The 20,203-nt window shown below is 40.5% G+C and overlaps 2 protein-coding genes across 4 annotated transcripts; both read left to right on the forward strand.

Annotated features, from left to right (window-relative positions):
• The first annotated feature begins 1,766 nt into the window (after positions 1-1,766).
• LOC131348668 (GTPase IMAP family member 9-like) lies at positions 1,767-3,709 on the forward strand. The gene is made up of 2 exons (XM_058383800.1): positions 1,767-1,770; positions 2,931-3,709. The coding sequence occupies exons 1-2, from the start codon at positions 1,767-1,769 to the stop codon at positions 3,608-3,610; spliced, it is 684 nt and encodes a 227-aa protein (XP_058239783.1). The 3' UTR covers positions 3,611-3,709.
• Positions 3,710-9,476: 5,767 nt separating this feature from the next.
• LOC131348282 (NACHT, LRR and PYD domains-containing protein 1b allele 2-like) lies at positions 9,477-15,680 on the forward strand. Of its 3 annotated transcripts, none has more exons than XM_058383092.1 (11): positions 9,477-9,990; positions 10,489-10,541; positions 11,491-11,561; positions 11,729-11,790; positions 12,223-12,279; positions 12,589-12,800; positions 12,966-13,204; positions 14,028-14,150; positions 14,255-14,399; positions 14,833-14,880; positions 15,054-15,680. In XM_058383092.1, exons 2-11 carry the CDS (start codon positions 10,517-10,519, stop codon positions 15,320-15,322), a joined length of 1,251 nt encoding a protein of 416 aa, XP_058239075.1. In that variant the 5' UTR covers positions 9,477-9,990; positions 10,489-10,516; the 3' UTR covers positions 15,323-15,680. The 3 variants fall into 3 exon arrangements, with proteins under 3 accessions (XP_058239075.1, XP_058239074.1, XP_058239077.1); XM_058383091.1 differs by having other exon boundaries at positions 9,483-10,010; XM_058383094.1 differs by lacking the exon at positions 9,477-9,990 and having other exon boundaries at positions 11,491-11,565.
• Positions 15,681-20,203: the final 4,523 nt, after the last annotated feature.

Consider the following 20,203-nt stretch of genomic DNA (forward strand, 5'->3'; position numbering starts at 1 on the left):
ATTATTATTATTATTATTATTATTATTATTATCTTAGAAGGTGTGTTGTACCATATCAACAACCCTCCATTATTGTAATTCATCTCTATTACAATATCTCTAGCCTTAATTAGATTATGTATATTATATATAATATATGATTTAAAAAAAGAACACATATACATTTTGGAAAACATCATTTGAACTATTTTACTTACAAATGTAATATAACCCTTTAATAGTTTTGGTGTGTTTTGTGTCTATAATAGTTTGGTGTGTTTTGTGTCTTGTGTTCAGAACACAGGCTAAAGAACTAATAATCGTGGGTGACATTTTTGACTGGACATGTGTAACTAGGTGCAGACAGCAAGTACAAAAAACAACACAAGACAGGACACATAGCACCGAAGAAGAACAATGAAAAAAAATGAAATGATGTGCAAACTTGAAACCTGTGTAAGCCAGGTATCTTATCTTATAATATATATGATTGTAATATATATATAAAATGTGCCTCTCACCTCCCTTAAATGTGCCTGGAGTTGAGAGGCATTCATCATCCGGTTCCGCAGGGCACTGTTCACAATGAAGCGGTCATCAACGCGGGATGTGGCCAAAGGACGTCCACTTCTATGCTTTTCTGTGACTCTTCCAGTCTCTCTGTATCTCTGTCGCAACCTGCTGATGACACTCTGTGACACTCTAAGCTCAGTGGCCACTTCCCTCTGAGAACATCCTCTTTGAAGCCTCGTAATGGTGAGGTACTGTTGATCAATTGTTAGGTGTGGTCTTGGTCTCATGATGTGAAAATGTGAACAGCATGATGAAGAGGACTGTTTAAATACCAATTCTAATGGAACCAGAACATTTATTGGTCGATTCATGGATCAAACACCAGTTGTGAATTTTGCCGTTAAGCACCTTGTTAGAGAACAGCAAGTTATGCAGAAAGTACTGAAACACTGAACAGTTGGACATGTGCATTCAAAAGTGTAGAGAAGGTCAAATTAAGTTCACCTGGAAAGGTTATCGTGCATTTTAGGTGCATCCTGGAATTTCACCCGAAAGCCGAATATCCTTAATTTTTTGTAAGTAGTGTATATATTCAATTCAATTCAATTCAATTCAATTCAATTCAATTCAATTCAATTCAATTCAATTCAATTCAATTCAATTCAATTCAATTCAATTTTATTTGTATAGCGCTTTTAACAAAGAGCATTGTCTCAAAGCATCTTTACATAAGAAACAACATAAGAAAACAATAAACATATAAACCAGGGGTGTCCAATCTTATCCACAAAGGGCCAGTGTGGGTGCAGGTTTTCATACCAGTCAAGCAGGAGTCACACCTGATTCCACCTTTTTAATCAGTTAATCTTGTCTTTCAACAGACTCAGGTGAGGCTTCTGCTTGGTTGGAACGAAAACCTGCACCCACACTGGCCCTTTGTGGATAAGATTGGACACCCCTGATATAAACAGACAAACTGTGGCAAGGAAAAACTCCCTTAGATGGTATGAGGAAGAAACCTTGAGAGGAACCAGACTCAAAAGGGAACCCATCCTCATTTGGGTGACAGCGGAGAGTGTGATTATATTGTGCATTTATGTGTAGTCAATTGTGTGATGCAGATACAGCATGTGTAGAATGTTATGTAAATCAATAAGGAGGTTGTTGTCCACGGCGCTGCTTTGAATACCCCAATCCTCACAAAGCAGAACCCGGCTGGAGCTGGTCCATCTCCGGATGCCACTGGGGCCAGCGGAGTCTCTGTATGCCTCGTGATGGGTAGAAGAAGGGAAACAATGGAACAGAATTAGCGTAGCTGCTGTTATCAATATTAGCAGCACTAGATGATAATGTGCATTTAATCAGATGTACTGGAGCACAAGGTTATGGGAAGTGTTAGATGTATGCCAGGCTAAAGAGATAAGTCTTTAGTCTACATTTAAACTGGGAGACTGTGTCTGAGCCCCGAACACTGTCAGGAAGACTTCCAAAGTTAAATACGAAAACACTCGGCCCCCTTTTGTGGACTTTAATATTCTGGGAACTACCAGATGTCCGTGGTATTGTGATCTTAAAGAGCGTGGTGGATTGTTACGTGTTAGAAGACAGATATGTGGGAGCTAAACCAATTAGAGCCTTGAACGTAAGTAGTGCTAATTTATAGTCAATTCTGTGAGTGAGTGAGTGAGTGAGTGAGTGAGTGAGAGAGAGAGTGAGTGAGTCAGTGAGTGAGTCAGTGAGTGAGTCAGTGAGTCAGTGAGTGAGTGAGTGAGTCAGTCAGTCAGTCAGTCAGTCAGTTTTGGGTGTTGAGGAGCCTGATGGCTTTAGGGAAGAAACTGTTACACAGTCTAGTTGTGAGGGCCCGAATGCTTCGGTACCTCTTTCCAGACAGCAGGAGGGTGAAGAGTGTGTGTGAAGGGTGTGTGGGGTCATCCACAATGCTGTTAGCTTTGTGGAGGAGAGAGAGACTTTGGAGATCTTTTCAGCAGTACAACAAAAATAGAAAAAATAAAATTTAATAATAATAACAATCGAAAATATTAATAATACTTAAAATAGTAATAATTTAGTGTCAGTGGCTTGGTCTGTGAATCATCTATACCTAAAATAAACTAACAAGCAAATAACTAAATGAATAAATAAATACTTGATTATTTAAAAGTATTGTTTTGTATGTAGGATATATTGCTAGGCTGTGTATATGCTCGCGCAGTCGCGCCCTTAAAACATAAATCCATTTCCAAACAGCCTAATGTCGCACTCGCGCGTGCAAAAAGGATGCTGAATTCTCCTTTCTTATTCTTTTTTTATTTTTCCAGAATATGCAAATGATAATTCACTGGTTCATCTCAGATGTTTTACTAGACTGGTGTCAGGTGTTTAGCACGGAGACAATCCTTATGCTCATATCAGAGTCATTCTATGAATTGAAAATTAAGATATTCACTGTTTTGTTTGTGTGTTTGTTTGTTTGTCTGCAGGTGACCTGCACCGTCTCTCAGAAGTCAGGATTGTGCTCCTGGGCTGTAGAGGTGCAGGGAAAAGTTCAGCAGGAAACACCATCCTGGGCAGAGAGGAGTTTGACTTACGAGGAAGTGCTCAGTGTGTTATGAGACAGGGAGAAGTAGCAGGGAGGAAGATCACTGTGGTTGAAGCTCCAGGATGGCAGAGAGATAAAGCTGTACAGTCACTTAAACAGGAGATTGAGCTCAGCGTGTCCATGTGCCCTCCAGGTCCACACGCTGTACTGCTGGTCATGCGTTTGGACTTTGAATTTACAGAAAAAGAGAGAGAAGAGTTAGTTAGATACGTAGATCTTCTCGGCTCGACAGTCTGGAGTCACACCATAGTTCTGTTCACCTTTGGAGACTCTCTGGGAGACACAACCATAGAGAGACACATTGAGAGTGAAGGACAGGCTCTCCAGCGGCTGGTAGAGAAATGCGGAAACAGATATCATGTTTTTAATAATAAAAAGAGAGATGATGACTCTCAGGTCACAGAGATGCTGGAGAAGATCGAGGAGATGGTGGCAGAAAACAAAGGCTGTCCTCTTGAAACAGACATAATGTTTTTACAAAACCTTAAAGTTATTTTATATGGAGCAAAGAAAGAATAGAGAAAAGGTGAGAAATTAATGTAGTGAACTAGAGAAATTTGTAGGTTAATGAACAATGAGCAAAATCTTTTTATTGGAAACATATATGAGTCACATAATGATTAACATTACAGAATCCCATTTTGATTTTACATGAAAAAGGGAAAATAATTACAACAACAATAATAATAATGATCGGACAATAAAAAAAATAAAAAATAAATAGAAATAAAATATAAATAAAGAAGGAAAATAAAGAGAAAAAAAAACAAACAAACAACCCACAAGGGGTCCTGGCCCTTTACAATTGACAAATATAAAGCACGCATACATTTTAATTCACACAAAAGAGAAGAGAACCTAATCCGGCAGAACCTGAAGGCCTGTAAAATATGAAATAAACAGTTGCCATTTATGGAAAAACCTGAAAGTATTACCTCGTATTGTATATTTAATTTTCTCAAGCTTAAGGAAAAACGCTGTATCTTTTAGCTATTGTGAGTGAGATGGTGGGACAGAGGACTTCCACTGAAGAAGAAGGTGACGTCAAGCCAACAATGATGTGAAACTAATAACTTCCTTTTGCATAGAGTTTAACTGAGATGCTTCATCTGGAAGTCCAAAAACAGCAATCAATGGACAGGGTTGCAAATGTACTCCCAGAATAGTGGACATTGTACTGAAATAACCTGACCAATAATTATATAGTCGAGGACAGAAAAAAAACATATGACTCAGGTGACATTGTGAGTTAGAGCACCTGTCACAGATGTTCTCAACATCTGGGTAAATTTGAGACAGTCTATATTTTGAAAAATGTACCCTGTAAATGACCTTAAACTGGATAAGTGCAAGCCGAGCACATGAGACATTACGTAAACCACTCACACCACTATCCCAAAACTTGTCCCCAAGCTGAAGTCCCAGTTCCCCCTCCAAAGCATCCTTTGTTTTGGAGGAAGTTTGATCACAAAAATCCAGAATATGTTTAAAGATCTCAGAAACAGCATCTTTTTGTTGTGATTTAAAAGTAAGCAAACTTTCCCACTGTTGGAGAGGTGGAGATGAGGGAAAGTCAGAAAAACATTTTTGAACGAAATGCCTAACGTGATAAAATCTAAAGAGATGGTTGGTGGGTAGCCCATAAAATGATGATAAATTAGAAAAACTGTTAAAAAATCCCTCAGAGTACAAGTCAAGAAAACAGTGTATACCTTTGCTATACCACAGTGAAAAAAAAAGAATCCAGACAAGAAGGAAGAAAGATGGTTGTTACATAATGGACCTAAAGGAGAAGCATTTACAAACTTGAAACGTTTCCTAAACTGATACCGGATTTTTAAAGTGTTAAATACAACAGGATTTTTAACATACAAAGAAATTTTAATTGGAAGAGAAGAATATATAAGAGCAGAGGTAGAGAATGAGGAAGAACATGACTGGGCTTCTAACTTACACCATGCTAAATGAGGTGACTCAACCCAGCACCGTATCTTATGAATGTGCGCTGCCCAGTAATAAAACTGAAAATTTGGTAGCGCCAGACCACTGCTGGATTTACATCTCTGAAGTAATGATTTACGCACCCTGGGAGATCCACCAGACCAAACAAAAGAATTAATCATTTTATCTAATGAATCAAAGAAGTGCTTAGGTAAGAACAATGGGAGTGTTAGAAATAAAAAGAGGAATTTAGGCAGAACATTGATTTTAATAGCATTAATCTTCCCAATCAGAGACAAAGGCAGACTATTCCATCTCTGAAGATCAGACTTAATTTTAGTCATAAGCAGAGTAAAATTTGCAGAAAAAAGACCTGAGAATGTACGTGTCACATTAATACCGAGGTACCTAAATCCAACAGGAGTGATTTTGAAGGGCATGTCCATGTGCTTACGTTCCAAAGCAATTGTGTTGATTGGATAACATTCACTCTTCTGAAAATTTAATTTATATTCAGAAAAGGAGCTGAATGTATCAAGAGTGGATAAGATACCGGGCAGGCCAGATACAGGATCAGATATATAGAGCAATAAATCATCTGCATACAATGATAATCGGTGTTCGATGCTATTCCTAATAACACCCTTAAACAATGTAGAGGTTCGCAACGAAATGGCTAAGGGTTCAATGGCCAAGGCAAATAGAGTCGGAGACAGAGGGCAGCCCTGATGTGTCCCACATTCCAATGGAAAATACTCTGAACGCACATTGTTTGAATACTGGCTTGAGCTGATGTATACAGTAATTTCACCCAACTAATAAATTTATTTATTAAATAAATTTATGCCAACAATAGAGAATTAAATCTCCAAAGAGGGGGAGCAGATCCATGTGTGGACAACTGAATATCCAGAAATAGTGGTGCATGGTCTGATACTCAAATACTTGAGTAATCAATGGCAGCAACAGACGAGTCCAAGCTGTTATCTATGAAAAAATAATCTACTCTTGAGTATGGTTGGTGGACCTGACACCAATACACAATACGCAATGTGCTCAAGCTGTGAAAATACACAAAATACACACACTCAAGCTGTGAAAATACACACACATACAAACATGGTCTGTTTTGTTTACAGGATTCAATATCTGATTCTGATGAAGCCTGTTTTGTCAATAAATCCAGATATGAAAGTCTATCCAGGTAAATAGACTTTTGTGTCCAATTCATCCAGCTGTGGAATTTCTTTTAACTAACTAACCTTAACTAATTTATTATGTTTACTGTCATTTTTTAGTCATGTAGGTTTGTTTGGTTAAATGCAGAAATGGACAAAATAATAATTCTGAATTATAGCTGGAATGCTTTGCACCTGGGTTTTCTGTTCTTACATTTACGTGTAAAGCATTTAGAAAAAGCCAGGGTAACTTTATAATCTTTATCACTGAATAGCTCTGTTGGGATGAAATCTAGCAATAAAAATTCAATATTATTATTGTTTTTAAATAAACAAGTTCCAGTTTAAGTATTTCAGGAAAATGGAGGTCTTCACATGTCTTTCTCTGGTCAGTGACTTAGATGTTCAGATATCATGGGGCAGTCACTCAGAGTATCAGAGAGAGCCTGGTGCAGTGCAGGCAGTGGCAAGAGCTTTGAGGTAAGTGGGCGCTCATCCATTGTTGGCTTTGTAGGCAAGCATCAGTGTTTTAAATCTGATGTAGGAGGCTATCAGAAGTCAGTGTTTGTCAGGATTGCAGCAGTGGGGTGGTGTGGGAGAACTTCAGACAGTTGAAAACATTCATGCAGCTGCATTCTGGATCATTTGCAGAGGTCAGATGGTGCACACAAGTGGACCTGCTAGGACTGAGTTGCAGTAGTCCAGTCTCAAGATGAGAATGGACAGAACTAGTACCTGATTGGCCTGTGTGGATAAAAATGGAATCCTTCTGAGTTTCTGATTTTGTTCCTCAGGACTCTTCACCTTCATGCTGGACTGTTTAAGTGCAAATTCTCAGACTTTGTGTTTGATATGAAAGGGGAAGGCAGAGTGTTGTACAAAATAGTGTCCTGGGACAGCCATGTCTTGGAAGGATTAGGCCACATGGAGCCTGCAGGACCTCTGTATAGTATCGAGTGCCATAAAGGTTCAATCCATCGCCTGCACCTTCCACACTGTGAGACCCGTAAGTTGATTTTAAGTCTTTTGGATGAAAAAGCCTGGTGGTATGGAAGCCTTGTGATGTGCTTACAGGTAACTAAATGTTAAAATGAGGGTAAACACTAAGAAGCAATGTGTTCTTATATTCATTTAGTCGTCCATCTGTACATCCATCTGTACATCCATCCATCCATCAGTCCATCTTTACGACCCTTTATCCTAATCAGAGTCACACTGGATCCAGTGTTGGAGAATTTACCCCCAAAGGAATGCACTTTAGTGAAGTTAATACACCTTAATACACCAGGTTTCTTTAAAGTGGACAAGGAAAAACCAACATGAACATGGGAACAACACGTTAAATACAGTAACCCAAGCTCAGGGTGAGCCCAGGGCCATGACCATAGCAAAGCTAAGAGCACTAGCTCCATGCACTTATACAAATGTTTCTCTAGAAATTTTGTGAAATATGACTATATATATGACTGGTTAATGATGATGATTGAATGAATTTGAAAGATTTCAGAAACTGTAGCTCTGGTTGCATGTTAATGATTTTCTGTCTTGTCACATCAGGTACACAGAGAGCCACAACCAGTAAAGATTCACCTGGTAAGGCTTCCTCAATCATTTTACTCACTTTAAAGTTTCACATTCGATTTCTATGGAAAAATAATCCAGTTAATGTAAGCACTGAATGGATCCTGATGCACTGAAAGTGTAATTTGTAGATTGTCAAAAAAGGGAGTTTAATGTTTAACATAATTTGTCTGTCTGTATTTTAGGTGCTGACTTTGTGGAAAATAATGATATGTATATAGTAAAAAAGTAAAAAAATAAGAGACCACTCCAGATTTGAGCCCTATTGAAAACCTCTTGAATGTCATCAAGAGGAAGATGGATGGTCACAAACCATCAAGCAAAGCTGAGTTGTTTGCTTTTTTTAATACATTTTAAGAGTTTGAATTCTTTTACAGATTGTGTGAGGAGTGTAAGGAATGTGTCAGGGCTACTTCAGTAAGTCGTACTGTTATAATTATTATTATTAGTAGTAGTAGTAGTAGTAGTAGTAATAGTCAGTTAGCTAGCTACAAGTGTCATATGATACCCGTTGAACCTTGTTGTTTTAGGCTACAGTAAGCAAATCCTGTCAACAACATTCATATCATCCTTGCCTATGAATGACCCATGGAAGATTCACTTAACACATGAAGGTACCACCCCAGGAGGTTGAAGGCCATCGATATACCTCTTCTAAAACTGTTCATACTGCATCACTCTCGGAGGAATCTGAGATCTGCCCTCTTCTGCATACACCAGCTTACGGCTGCCAGCGATTAGCTAGTGTCCCTGTGATGGACAGAAGAAAGAGAGAGATCAGAGAGAGACAGAGAGAGAGACAGAGAGAGAGTACCTGCTCCTCACCCACAGACCCCATGGTCAGGTTTGCTTCATTAGCTTTCGGCTTTAGATGTACAGCTCTGGAAAAAAATAAGAGAGCACTGCCCAATCTCTAGATTTGGACCCCATTGAAAACCTGTAGAATGTCATCAAGAGGAAGATGAGAGCAAAGCTGAGCTGTTTGCTTTTTTTGCAAAAAGAGTGGTATAAAGTTACAACAGCAATGTGAGAAACTGGTGGAGATCATGGAGCCAAAACACATGCAGATCGGGGTTATTCCACCAAATACTGATTTCTTAATGTTATTTAGCCAAAGCATTAACACAGTTTGCTTACAAATTATTTGCATTTTGTTGTATTTGAGTTATTAAAGCTCTGCAAATACTGCATGATCTTGGGTTATTTTGATGTGTTGTCATTTCCTTTAAATATAGTAGTAGTATAGTACCAGTAACTAGTAACTTCTTCATGGCAGTGAGGTTTTTCCATTATTTCTAGTAATTTCACATCTCAACAAAATCTCTACTTATGAGAGGTACGTTCACATCCTCATCTAATACATTTCTATTCTGTCAGTCATTGAGGGAAGGTGTTAAGTTCTTCAGCTCGTGTAAGAAAACAAGAAAACTTTACACGTCTCATTATCCACTTCTTTTGAACATTTATTTTGAAACTTGAACCTGAACATCAGACACTGAAACAATAAACTTCCTACGTAGAGTACATTGTACAAGGTAGTGACGTCACACCTGAATGTACTGTAATACCGTCAATAAAACAATAAAACCGTAATGTGCTGAGTAAGAGCGCAATACTAAACAGCAGGATTGGATTCAAAATTACCCCCATGAGTTTTTACAGGAGAAAGTGGAGACTTTTTAATCAGCTGACACTTATCCTGGTGCTATAGGAACTCAAGATGGAGGTGGTTGTTCTTAAATTTCTCGTTCCTCTACTAGAAGTTTCAGATCATTTCCCCGGTCAAGACAGCAAGTTTCAGTTTCAGTTTCAGTCTTTACGGTCAGCACAGAGTAGCTCACTGTAATAAACAAATAAATAAATTCTTGTTTATTTAACAGTATCGTTTTGTATGACGCTTATATTGCTTTGTTTCTGGATGAGGTAGTGTCTAAAAGCCGCGCCCTAAAACATACATGCGTTTACGTTAAACCAATGGACATGCGCACTTGCGGGTTGCTGACTTTTTTCCGCCTTAACTTTTATAGACCCAACTTGTTGGTTCTGATGCACCCAAACGCGGACTGTTTTCTTCTTCTTTTTTCATTTTTTCAGACTGAGCAAAGGATATTCCGTTGTTTCACTTCCACGGCCTGCAGCCTACAACCTAAAAAAGAAATATAAACAAGAATAATCTGTCCCTGTCTCGGCGGATGTCGGGTAGGAAGCAGTAATCTCTGGTAAATTTATAACAAATTCAGCTCGTGCACAAAAATTAAATTCTCATGTTATATGATCTGCTGTACAGAAGTGTTCTCCTCCGTCTGAATTACACGTCTAATGTCTTTTTTTTTTTTTGAATTTTACGCTAAAAATGATTGCATCTGAATCATATCCGATTAGACTGTAAATTCCTTACATTTGGACATAAATGTCATGTTTAATTGCCTTTTTCTAACATCTAGTTTAAACTACCAGTCTGATGAACCCGTTTCCTGTTTTGTGTTTTCCTCATGCTTCAGTCTGCCTTGTAATTACCACAGTGTAGCTCGACTTATGTCTAAGATCTTCTGAAAACTGTTCTGGTTTATCCATGATGTTGCAATCTGTCTGTTCTAAGACTAAACAGATAATAATATGCATTTTTTTGAGGGGTAGGGATTCCTTTTAGAGCACCGTTTGAAAAATGAAAACAAATGTTTCTCTGTTTTATTTCAGAGGTGTAGAGACAGAAACGTAGTCAGCGATGGCCTGCGCTAAAGTCAGTCCTGGTGAGTTTTTAAGTTTGTGGTTCATTTGTAATTAGTCTTATCAGATGTTTTAACTAGACAGATGTCAAGTGCTAAGCACTGAGGCTTGAGGAAGTGCGCAGTGTGTTATGAGACAGTGAGAAGTAACAGGAAGGCAGATCACGGTGGTTGAAGCTCCAGGATGGCAGAGAGGTATAGCTTTGAAGCAGTTGCTCAAACAGGAGATTGTGCTTAGAATGTCCGTGTGTCCTCAAAGTCCACATGCTGTACCGATGGTCATGTGTTTGGACTCCAAACTGTGGGAGAGTGAAAACAATGCCTTGAAAAGGATTCATGAAATTTCTTACCGTAAGTCCCTGGAGTCACTGTATACTCCTGTTTACCATTATCATCTGGATAAGAGATCAAACCTTAGAGCAGTACATTGAAAGTAAAAGAAAAGCTCTTCAATGGCTGTAGTAGAAAAGTAAAGTGAAACTATAAATGAAAATCTTCAGGTCACAGAACTGCTCGAGAAGATGGTAGCAGGGAATAGAGGCTACCATTTGGAAATGGACTGGGTGATATTGCAAAAAGCAGAGTTATCAAAAGACTGGATGATGAAGGTGTCAAAGAATAGACAAGCAATTAGAAAACGCATGCGTTAGTCTTTTTATGAATGCATTAAAAAAAAAAAATTTCAGTGAGATCACACATTTTATGATCCACCACTCTTTAAATATTAATATTTTAATTGGCATATTGATTTGATAAAAGTGGAATTGAATTACTTCTGAGTATGCGGGAAAATCTTATCTGTTAGTGTTTTTCAGCATGTTTTATTAATAACACATACCGTTACTAATATTACAAAGTCTAGCAGGGTAACTTAGTCTTTTTTAGGAGCGTTGCCATAGGTCCTGTAATGTTTGGCAAAGTAGAAAGAATTCTCTCAGAAAATAATTTGATGTTTTTATTTGAATGTGTTTAGACAGGCTTAAGGGCCCCAGGCCTCAATTCCCTGGTTCCAGCCACCATTATCTTTCCGGCTTACCAAAACATGTCAGTAGGTGGATTATCTCTGCTTCATTGACCTTAAATGTGAATGTGTGTGTGTATGGTATCTTCGTCATCTTTGTCTTTTTTTTTTTTTTTTTTTTAGTGTTTTCAAATGTATGACTGATCAGTTAGATGTAAAATACACAACTGGTCTCCTGTTTTGTTTATAGGACTCAGACTCTCCTGAATTGTCTTCTGATTCTTATGAAAGCATTTCTGACTGCACATCCAGGTAAATTTGTGTATGTGTGTAAATTGTAAAATTCATCCAGCTGTGGATTTTCTTTTGTCTTTAATAATGTACTTATGTAACGTAACTCATTATGTCAGCTGCCACTTTTTTAGTCATGTAGGTTTTCAACTAAACCAAAGTACAGTTTAAATGCAGAAATGGACAAATCATAATTCTGAATTCCAGCTGGAATGTTTTGCACATGGAGTTTATGTTCTTACGTTTACATGTAAATGTTTTTCAAGGGTGACTTACAAAAGTGCTTTAAAGTCTCTATCACTGAATCCATCAATATTGCTTCAGTAGGTCACAGACTTAGAATATCATCAGTCTAAAGCTCTGTTGGGAGGAAATTTGTCAGGAAAGATACAATCGTATTATTATTAATTTCACGAAGATGGTCTTCTCATGTCTTCACATATCATGTGGCAGTGACTCAGAGGACCAGAGAGAGCCTGGTGCAGTGCAGGCAGTGGCAAGAGGTTTTAGGTAAGTGGGCACTCATCCAATGTTGGATTTGTAGGCAAGCATCCGTGCTTTAAATCTGATGTAGGAGGCTATCAGAAGTCATTGTTTGAAGTCAGGATTATAGCAGTGGTGTGGTGTGGGAGAACTTCAAAAGGTTGAAAATATGTGAGCAGCTACATTCTGGATCATTTGCAGAGGTCAAATGGTGCTCATAAATAGATCTGCCAGGGCTGAGTTGCTGTAGTTCAGTCTCAAAATAACAAGGTACTGAACAAGCACCTGATTGGCTTGTGTGGATAAAAATGGACTCTTTCTGATTTTGTTTGTCAGGACTTTTCGCCTTCATGCTGGACAGTTTAAGTGCAGATTCACAGACCTTGTGTTTGATATGAAAGGGGAACGAAAAGTGATGCGCAAAGTAGTGTCCTGGGACAGCAGTGTCTTGGATGGATTACGCCACATGGAACCTGCAGGACCTCTGTACAGTATCGAGTGCCATAAAGGTTCAATCCGTCGCCTGCACCTTCCACACTGTGAGACCCGTAAGTAAATAGTAAACCGTAAAAAAGATTTTCCTGTAATAATGTAACAATGTCACAATCGAATAGTTGATACATAGCTTTGCAATTTATTGCCATTGTGGAATAAAATCTGTGTTTGTTCATCTAATCCAAAAATGCCTTGTTCTATTTGTTTATATGTTACAGATACAGATGTTAAATTGACTGTGGCTCATGTGACTGGTGGAAATGTGGAAGTGCTTCAGCCTCTAAAAGTAACTAAGACACATGTGATCATAGAAGTTCAGAATCTCTCACTTTTTGGTCTCTTAAAAACATTGCTGCTCCCAGCATATCCCATCACAGCCCAAGTTCTGCTGTTCTTTGAGAAAAGCCTGAATAAACTTCACATCCATCTGCTGCCAGGAAATGTCCCTGTTCAAGAGGTGATTGGCTTTAATGTACATCTTTATTAAGTTTAATGTCATGTGTTTGTCGCTGAGTGTTACCGTAAGGACTGTATTAGGTGAGGTCTGATATCTAACCTTCCCCAAGGGGTGTCAGTCAAAACACAGGGTCTGATCAGATCCTTCAAAGGGTTTAATCTCTCTTAGCACAGGAGTAATTTGCAACCAAGTGCACACAACACAGCTGAACACGGGCATTACAGGTGATCAAAAAGGTATTTGTTGTAAGAGGGGGTGTGTATGTGTGGTCTACAATAGAAAGGAATAAAAGGTGGATTAAGTTACATGTTTCAAACTATAAGACATGCACATGATATTCTTAGTTCTTATTAAATTCTCAGGTTAGCTATATAAACAACAATGAACTTTATAACAACACTACCACCCAGTGGTTAGAAATGGCAACAGCTTTCATATTCAAACCGCTTGCGAGGTAATTTACATAAACTGCATGTAAACATGAACATCAGGTACATAAACTTCAAATAAACATTGATTCAGTTACTAATATGGCAGTAACATATAGGAAAATAAGGATATGACATTTGTTTGTTATCATACAATCATTCGGGAGAACTCCAGTCATTATGACCCTAATGGCGAGGCATATACAACTGCTCGCCGATGCGCGATTAACCCTAATAAATGCGTGAATCACTCAATAACAGGATAATACGAAATACACATTCATAACGGACTAAAGAGATATTGTATTGTTAGCCACTTTGAGCAAAATTTAAAGTTGTAGAATGATTTTGTTTAATTTCTTAAAATAAACTACTATGTTTTCTTGGCCTTAAAGGTGCAGAAGAGACATGAGAACATCAGATACATTACAACAAGCTCCAAATGTGTGCTGACCCCTGGTAAAAAATACAGGTCATGCTGTAAAACTACTGATCGTGAATATGTTTCCCAACCAGAGGTAACGTAAAACTGCTCATGTCATTGTACAAAAGGCTCTTCGTCACTATTTCTGAAGAAGCATGTTGACATGTGGAATATTCTCTCCATCACCTGTTTACTCAGGATGAGAAGTTTGAGTGTGACTATGGACCCAACTACCACCCTACATTTGAGGTGTTCCTAAATACTGGGGTTACAAAAGTCACATTAAGTCTTTTGGATGAAAATGGCCTTGTGGTGTGGAAGCCTCGTGATGTCAAGCTCACAGGTAAACAAATGTTCAAATGAGTTTAGAAGCAGCTGGTATCAGTGGGTTGGCAGGACTAAGTCTGTCTTTCTTTTATTCATTAATTCATCCATCCATCCATCCATCCCTCTATCTTTAGGACCCTTTTATCCTAATCAAGGTCACACTGGATCCAGATTGGGAGAACTCACTCCAGAGACACACACACACACCCACACACACCTAGGAGCAATTTACTGAAGTCAATACACCTACCTGGAGGTTTCTTTACAGTGGAAGGAGAAAAACCTGACATGAACATGGGAAGAATATGCTAAATTCCACACAGACAGTAACTCAAGCTCAGGGTGGGCCCAGGGTCATCAAAGTCATTCAGTGAAAGGATGCACATGACTGATGTTGATGATGATCAATGAACGAGCTTGAATTAATGTTTTTTTTGTTTTTTTTTTAGGAATGGTAGCTCTGGGTGCAATCTTTACAATCAGTAAAGATTCATTTGGTAAGACTTTCTCAATTATTTTACTCACTGGAAGTTTCACATTCGATTTCTATGGGAAAATAATCTAGTTAATGTGAGCTCTGAATGGATCTTCATGCATTGAAATTGTAATGTGTAGATTGTAAAAAAGAGTGTTTAATGTTTTTATCTTAATCTGTTTGTCTGTATTTTAGGTGCTGACTTTGTGGATAAATACAAAGCAGATCTCATTCAGAGAGTTCCTTCAGTAATGGAGATAGCAGACTGTATCAAAAGCAAGGAATTTACTAGTGAAATGTACAATAAGATCCATGCAGAGGCAACACCACAAGACAAAATGAGAGAATTGTACAAATATCTCAACTCAGCAGGACGAGCTGCAAAAGCTGAATTCTATCACATTCTTCGAGAGAAACATTGTGATTTAGTGACGGAGCTGGAGACAGGATCGGGTCTGGATTAGAGGAAGTTTAACAGAGTAAATCACATGCAGAGCCTTGTTTGTGTAGCAGAAATATAGAGATTATAGAAGTTTCATTGTTTTAATAATGTATTACTGTGAACCTTTTAGATCAAGCCACCATTTGTTATTATTTTGCAAAAGTCATTTAATCTTAAAGGTAGATGTAGAGTATTTTGTTTTAGTGTATAATGGCATCAGCACAAACAGAGAGAGAGAGAAAAATAATTTAATGGTAATGGTCATTGTTTTTGTATTATTGTTTGTGGAGAAACATGAAATCACAAATTAGTCTCTGAACATCAGCAATAATAGATATAAAATAATAACAAATAATATACAAAAAATACATGTTTTAAAACGAGCATCTGGAGTCGCAATATGGTGAGTTCACTTAACATTAGTATCTTACATGCTTTACTTTATAGCATTTTATTAGACCAACTGGATTTATTAAACCTTTAAACATTCAACTAAATAGCACTAGTTTTTTTTTTCTATTTAGCTTTTTAGCACAAATGTCAGCATTTGTCAGTGTGCACACCTGCACTTCTATTTCAGTGATGTGTCACTACCGGGTCAGTGGCCATTTTGGAAGTGTCTGTATAGTGCTTCTCTGCACTGTTTCAGTTTGCTGTGATTTTGCTTGGTTTCTTCCAAGATGGCGGCGCGGCAGTAGCATGCAGCGGCCACTCTGGAACCAAAATGGTGCTTTCTTTTTGTTTTAGCGCGAAATAAAAAGTGCATGGACGCCAAAGACGGTGTTCATGTATACGACCGCCAGACGATATTACAGTGCAGAAATCATGCAGTCACTAACTTGCATGATGAAGTTCTCTGCAAACTTTGCGGACTCGGCTTGCTGCGAAGACCAGGCCTTCAGTCCTCGGCGTTGCCTGATGCCGGTGGCCGGGAGAGAGGACATCGCAAGCGGTGTTCGAGGAAGCGGAAGCGCGGTAAACGGGCGGGTGTCCGTGCTAGGCTAACAACCAATCCGGCCGGCACTCCCTTCCATCATCTTGTCCAACGTCTGCTCACTGGATAATAAACTGGACTACATCCGACTCCAGCGAACTACACGGTGTGAGTTCAGAGACTGCTGCGTGTTTGCTTTCACGGAGACTTGGCTCAGCGACAGAGTTCCGGACGCCGCCATTCAGCTAGCTGGGCTAACCGTGTTTCGTGCCGACAGGAATGCAGCTCTGTGCGGTAAGACTCGCGGTGGTGGCGTGTGTGTTTACATCAACATGGAATGGTGTAAAGACTCTGTGCTTGTGTCTAACTACTGCTCATCGCTAGTGGAGTTTGTGATTGTTAGATGCAGACCATTTACCCTGAGAATTCACCACTACTCTCATTATCAGAGTGTACCTTCCCCCCAGCGCTAATGCTAAGGAGGCTCTGTGTGAGCTGTACGGAGCTATTAGCGAGCTGCAGAATGCTCACCCCGACGGACTGTTTATCATCGCCGGAGATTTCAATCATGTAAATCTCAGAACAGTGCTCCCTAAATTCCATCAGTATGTGGACTTTGCCACCAGAGGGGCGAACACGCTGGATGTTGTTTACTCAAACATTCCCGTCGCGTATCATGCGGAGCCCCGCCCCCACCTCGGCTACTCAGACCACATCTCTGTTATGTTGATTCCAGCATACAGACCACTCGTCAGACGCTCTAAACCGGTTCTGAAACAGGTTAAGACCTGGCCACCAGGAGCCATCTGTGCTCTTCAGGACTGTTTTGAGTGCACTGACTGGGACATGTTTAGGGAGGCTGCAACCAATGGTGACTCTATTGACTTGGAGGAATACACGGCATCAGTGACCGGCTACATCAGGAAATGCATCGATGACGTGACCGTCTCCAAGACCATCACAACACGCTCCAACCAGAAGCCGTGGATGACTGCGAAAGTGTGTGCTCTCCTGAAGTCGAGAGACTCTGCCTTCAGATCAGGGGACAGGGCGGCCTTAAAAATTGCAAGGGCCAAACTGTCCCGAGCCATCAGAGAGGCGAAGCGTGCACACGCCCAGAGAATCCACGGCCACTTCCAGAACAGCAGAGACTCCCGGCGCATGTGGCAGGGCATTCAGGCGATCACCAACTACAGGACAACTTCACCTGCCTGTGACAGTGATGCCTCCCTTCCAGATGCACTGAACAACTTCTACGCTCGGTTTGAGGCACAGAAAAACACAACAGCGAGGAAGACCATCCCTCCTCCTAATGACCCAGTGCTCTGTCTCACCACGGCTGACGTGAGGAGAACTCTATGCAGAGTTAACCCACGGAAGTCTGCTGGACCAGACAACATTCCTGGCAGAGTTCTCAGGGAGTGTGCAGAGCAGCTAGCAGATGTCTTCACTGACATCTTCAGCATCTCGCTGAGCAGCTCCATCATCCCTACGTGCCTCAAGACAACGACCATTGTCCCTGTGCCAAAGAAGTCTATGGTTTCCTGCCTCAATGACTACCGTCCCGTCGCACTCACACCAATCGTGATGAAATGCTTCGAGAGGCTCATCATGAGGCACATCAAGTCACAGCTACCACCCTCGCTGGACCCCTTGCAGTTTGCGTATCATCCTAACCGTTCCACGGACGACGCCATCACCACAACCCTCCATCTGGCCCTCACGCATCTGGACTGTAAGGACTCCTACGTTCGAATGCTGTTCATAGATTTCAGTTCAGCATTCAACACAATCATACCTCAGTAGCTGATTGAGAAGCTGAGTCTCCTGGGCCTGAACACCTCTCTCTGCAACTGGATCCTGGATTTCCTGACTGGGAGACCTCAGTCAGTCCAGATCGGGAGCAGTATCTCCAGCACCACCACACTGAGCACTGGAGCTCCTCAGGGCCGTGTGCTCAGTCCATTGCTGTTCACTCTGCTGACTCACAACTGTGCAGCAATGCACAGCTCCAACCACATCATTAAGTTCGCCGATGACACGACCGTGGTGGGTCTCATCAGCAAGAACGACGAGTCAGCATACAGAGAGGAGGTGCAACATCTAACAGCCTGGTGCAGAGCCAACAACCTCTCCCTGAACGTCAACAAGACCAAAGAGATGGTTGTTGACTTCAGGAGAGTGACCATTCTCCGCTGTCCATCGACAGATCCTCGGTGGAGATCGTCAAGAGCACCAAATTCCTTGGTGTCCATCTGGCGGAGAACTTCACCTGGTCACTCAACACCAGCTCCATCTCCAAGAAAGCCCAGCAGCGCCTCTACTTCCTGAGGAGGCTGAGGAAAGCCCATCTCCCTTCCCCCATCCTGACTGTGTTCTACAGAGGCACCATCGAGAGCATCCTGAGCAGTTGCATCACTACCTGGTTTGGGAACTGCACCGTCTCAGATCGCAAGACCCTTCAGCGGATAGTGAGGACAGCTGAGAAGATCATTGGAGTCTCTCTCCCCTCTATCACGGACATTTACATCGCACGCTGCCTCACACACCCCTCACACACACTCTTCAACCTCCTGCCATCTGGAAAGAGGTACCGGAGCATTCGGGCCCTCACAACCAGACTGTGTAACAGTTTCTTCCTCAAGCCATCAGGCTCCTCAACACCCAGGACTGAACTGTTCTACACTCTCTCACACACACACACACACACACACTCACACACTCTCACTCAGGACTGAACTGTATATTAACTCTCTGTCTCTCTCACACACAGATACACACACTCTCTCTTGACTGTGTGGACGCATACACACATAATTTATATTGTTCATTACTTACTGCACTACCTCTACCTGTCATCCGCTGCTATAGTTATATTTATGTTTATTTCTATTTGCACTACCTCAACCGCTGCTGTTGTATTTTTGCACAATATTTTTGCACAATACTTTTTTACATCATTTCACTTTATCTTATTTTATTTCACTTACATTCCATTACGCATGTTCTTTTCTTTCTTTTCGGCGCTAAGTGTCCTGTGTTCTTTTGTGTTGTCTTTCTTGTATTTATTGTCTTTTGCACTGTCTAGGCTATGCTCTGTTTGCACCTAGCTGCACACTGTGTACTTTACGTGGCTAAGACAAACTTCTGTCCTATCTCTGTGGTGTTGTTTTTGTGTTGAACTTGTTGTTGTATGTTTATGTAGCACCAGGTTCTGGAGAAATGTTGTTTCATTTCACTATGTACTGCGTCAGCTATATGTGGTTGAAATGACAAGAAAGCTTCTTGAATCTTGAATCTTGAATTTTGGTAGCCAGACCTCAGAAAGGATGTCCAGGAATTTGTTGGGGCATGCCTTGTCTGCTCCCAGCAGAAAAGCCCTAAGACTCCACCAGCTGGTTATCTCTAACCTCTCCCAGTTCTCCATCAACCTGGGCTACCTCCTTCCACCAGCAACATTGTGGTTCTTTCTGTGGTCAACCGTTTCTCTAAGATGGCACACTTCATCCTGCTACCCAAGTTGCTGTTGGTCAAGGAAACTGCCCAGCTCCTCCTCCAGCTTGGCTTTTGTCAAGCACTGCTGGCAGGTCTGGAGGAGAGCTCCCGCCTTGCTGCTGTTTCTAAGGTACGCAACCACTTCGCCATCTGGCTCAAACTCCCCTGAGTCTTTTGGACCCATCCCACGTTCCATGTCTCCAGACTTGAGCCGGCTCAAGCTTGTATGTTTGTTATTTGGGTCCTCACCTGCCACCCCTGACAGCATTTCTGACAAAAATAACATTTTTCTTAATATTTTAAATTCCTTCTCATTCTACTTGAAAAATCATAGTTGCTGTAATTCCATAACAAAAAGAGTCAGCAAGTATCTGGGAAACATTTGGTAGGAGATTAACCAAAAGTGAACTGGTATGTTTGATTTTTTGGTCCCATGGCTAGTTGAAGCAGGGATGAAAAAACAAAACTGCAAGG

Source organism: Hemibagrus wyckioides, linkage group LG28 (assembly GCF_019097595.1).
Source record: "Hemibagrus wyckioides isolate EC202008001 linkage group LG28, SWU_Hwy_1.0, whole genome shotgun sequence".
Classification (NCBI taxonomy): Eukaryota; Metazoa; Chordata; class Actinopteri; order Siluriformes; family Bagridae; genus Hemibagrus; species Hemibagrus wyckioides.

What these genes read in the sequence shown, in the direction of transcription:
- LOC131348282 (XM_058383092.1), top strand. Translation starts at nt 10,517, where the DNA reads ATGGCCTGCGCTAAAGTCAGTCCTG. An exon ending in GCAGTGGCAAGAGGTTTTAG is followed by an intron (nt 12,280 to 12,588) that starts GTAAGTGGGCAC and finishes TTTGTTTGTCAG; the next exon opens with GACTTTTCGCCTTCATGCTG. An exon ending in TCGTGATGTCAAGCTCACAG is followed by an intron (nt 14,400 to 14,832) that starts GTAAACAAATGT and finishes TTTTTTTTTTAG; the next exon opens with GAATGGTAGCTCTGGGTGCA.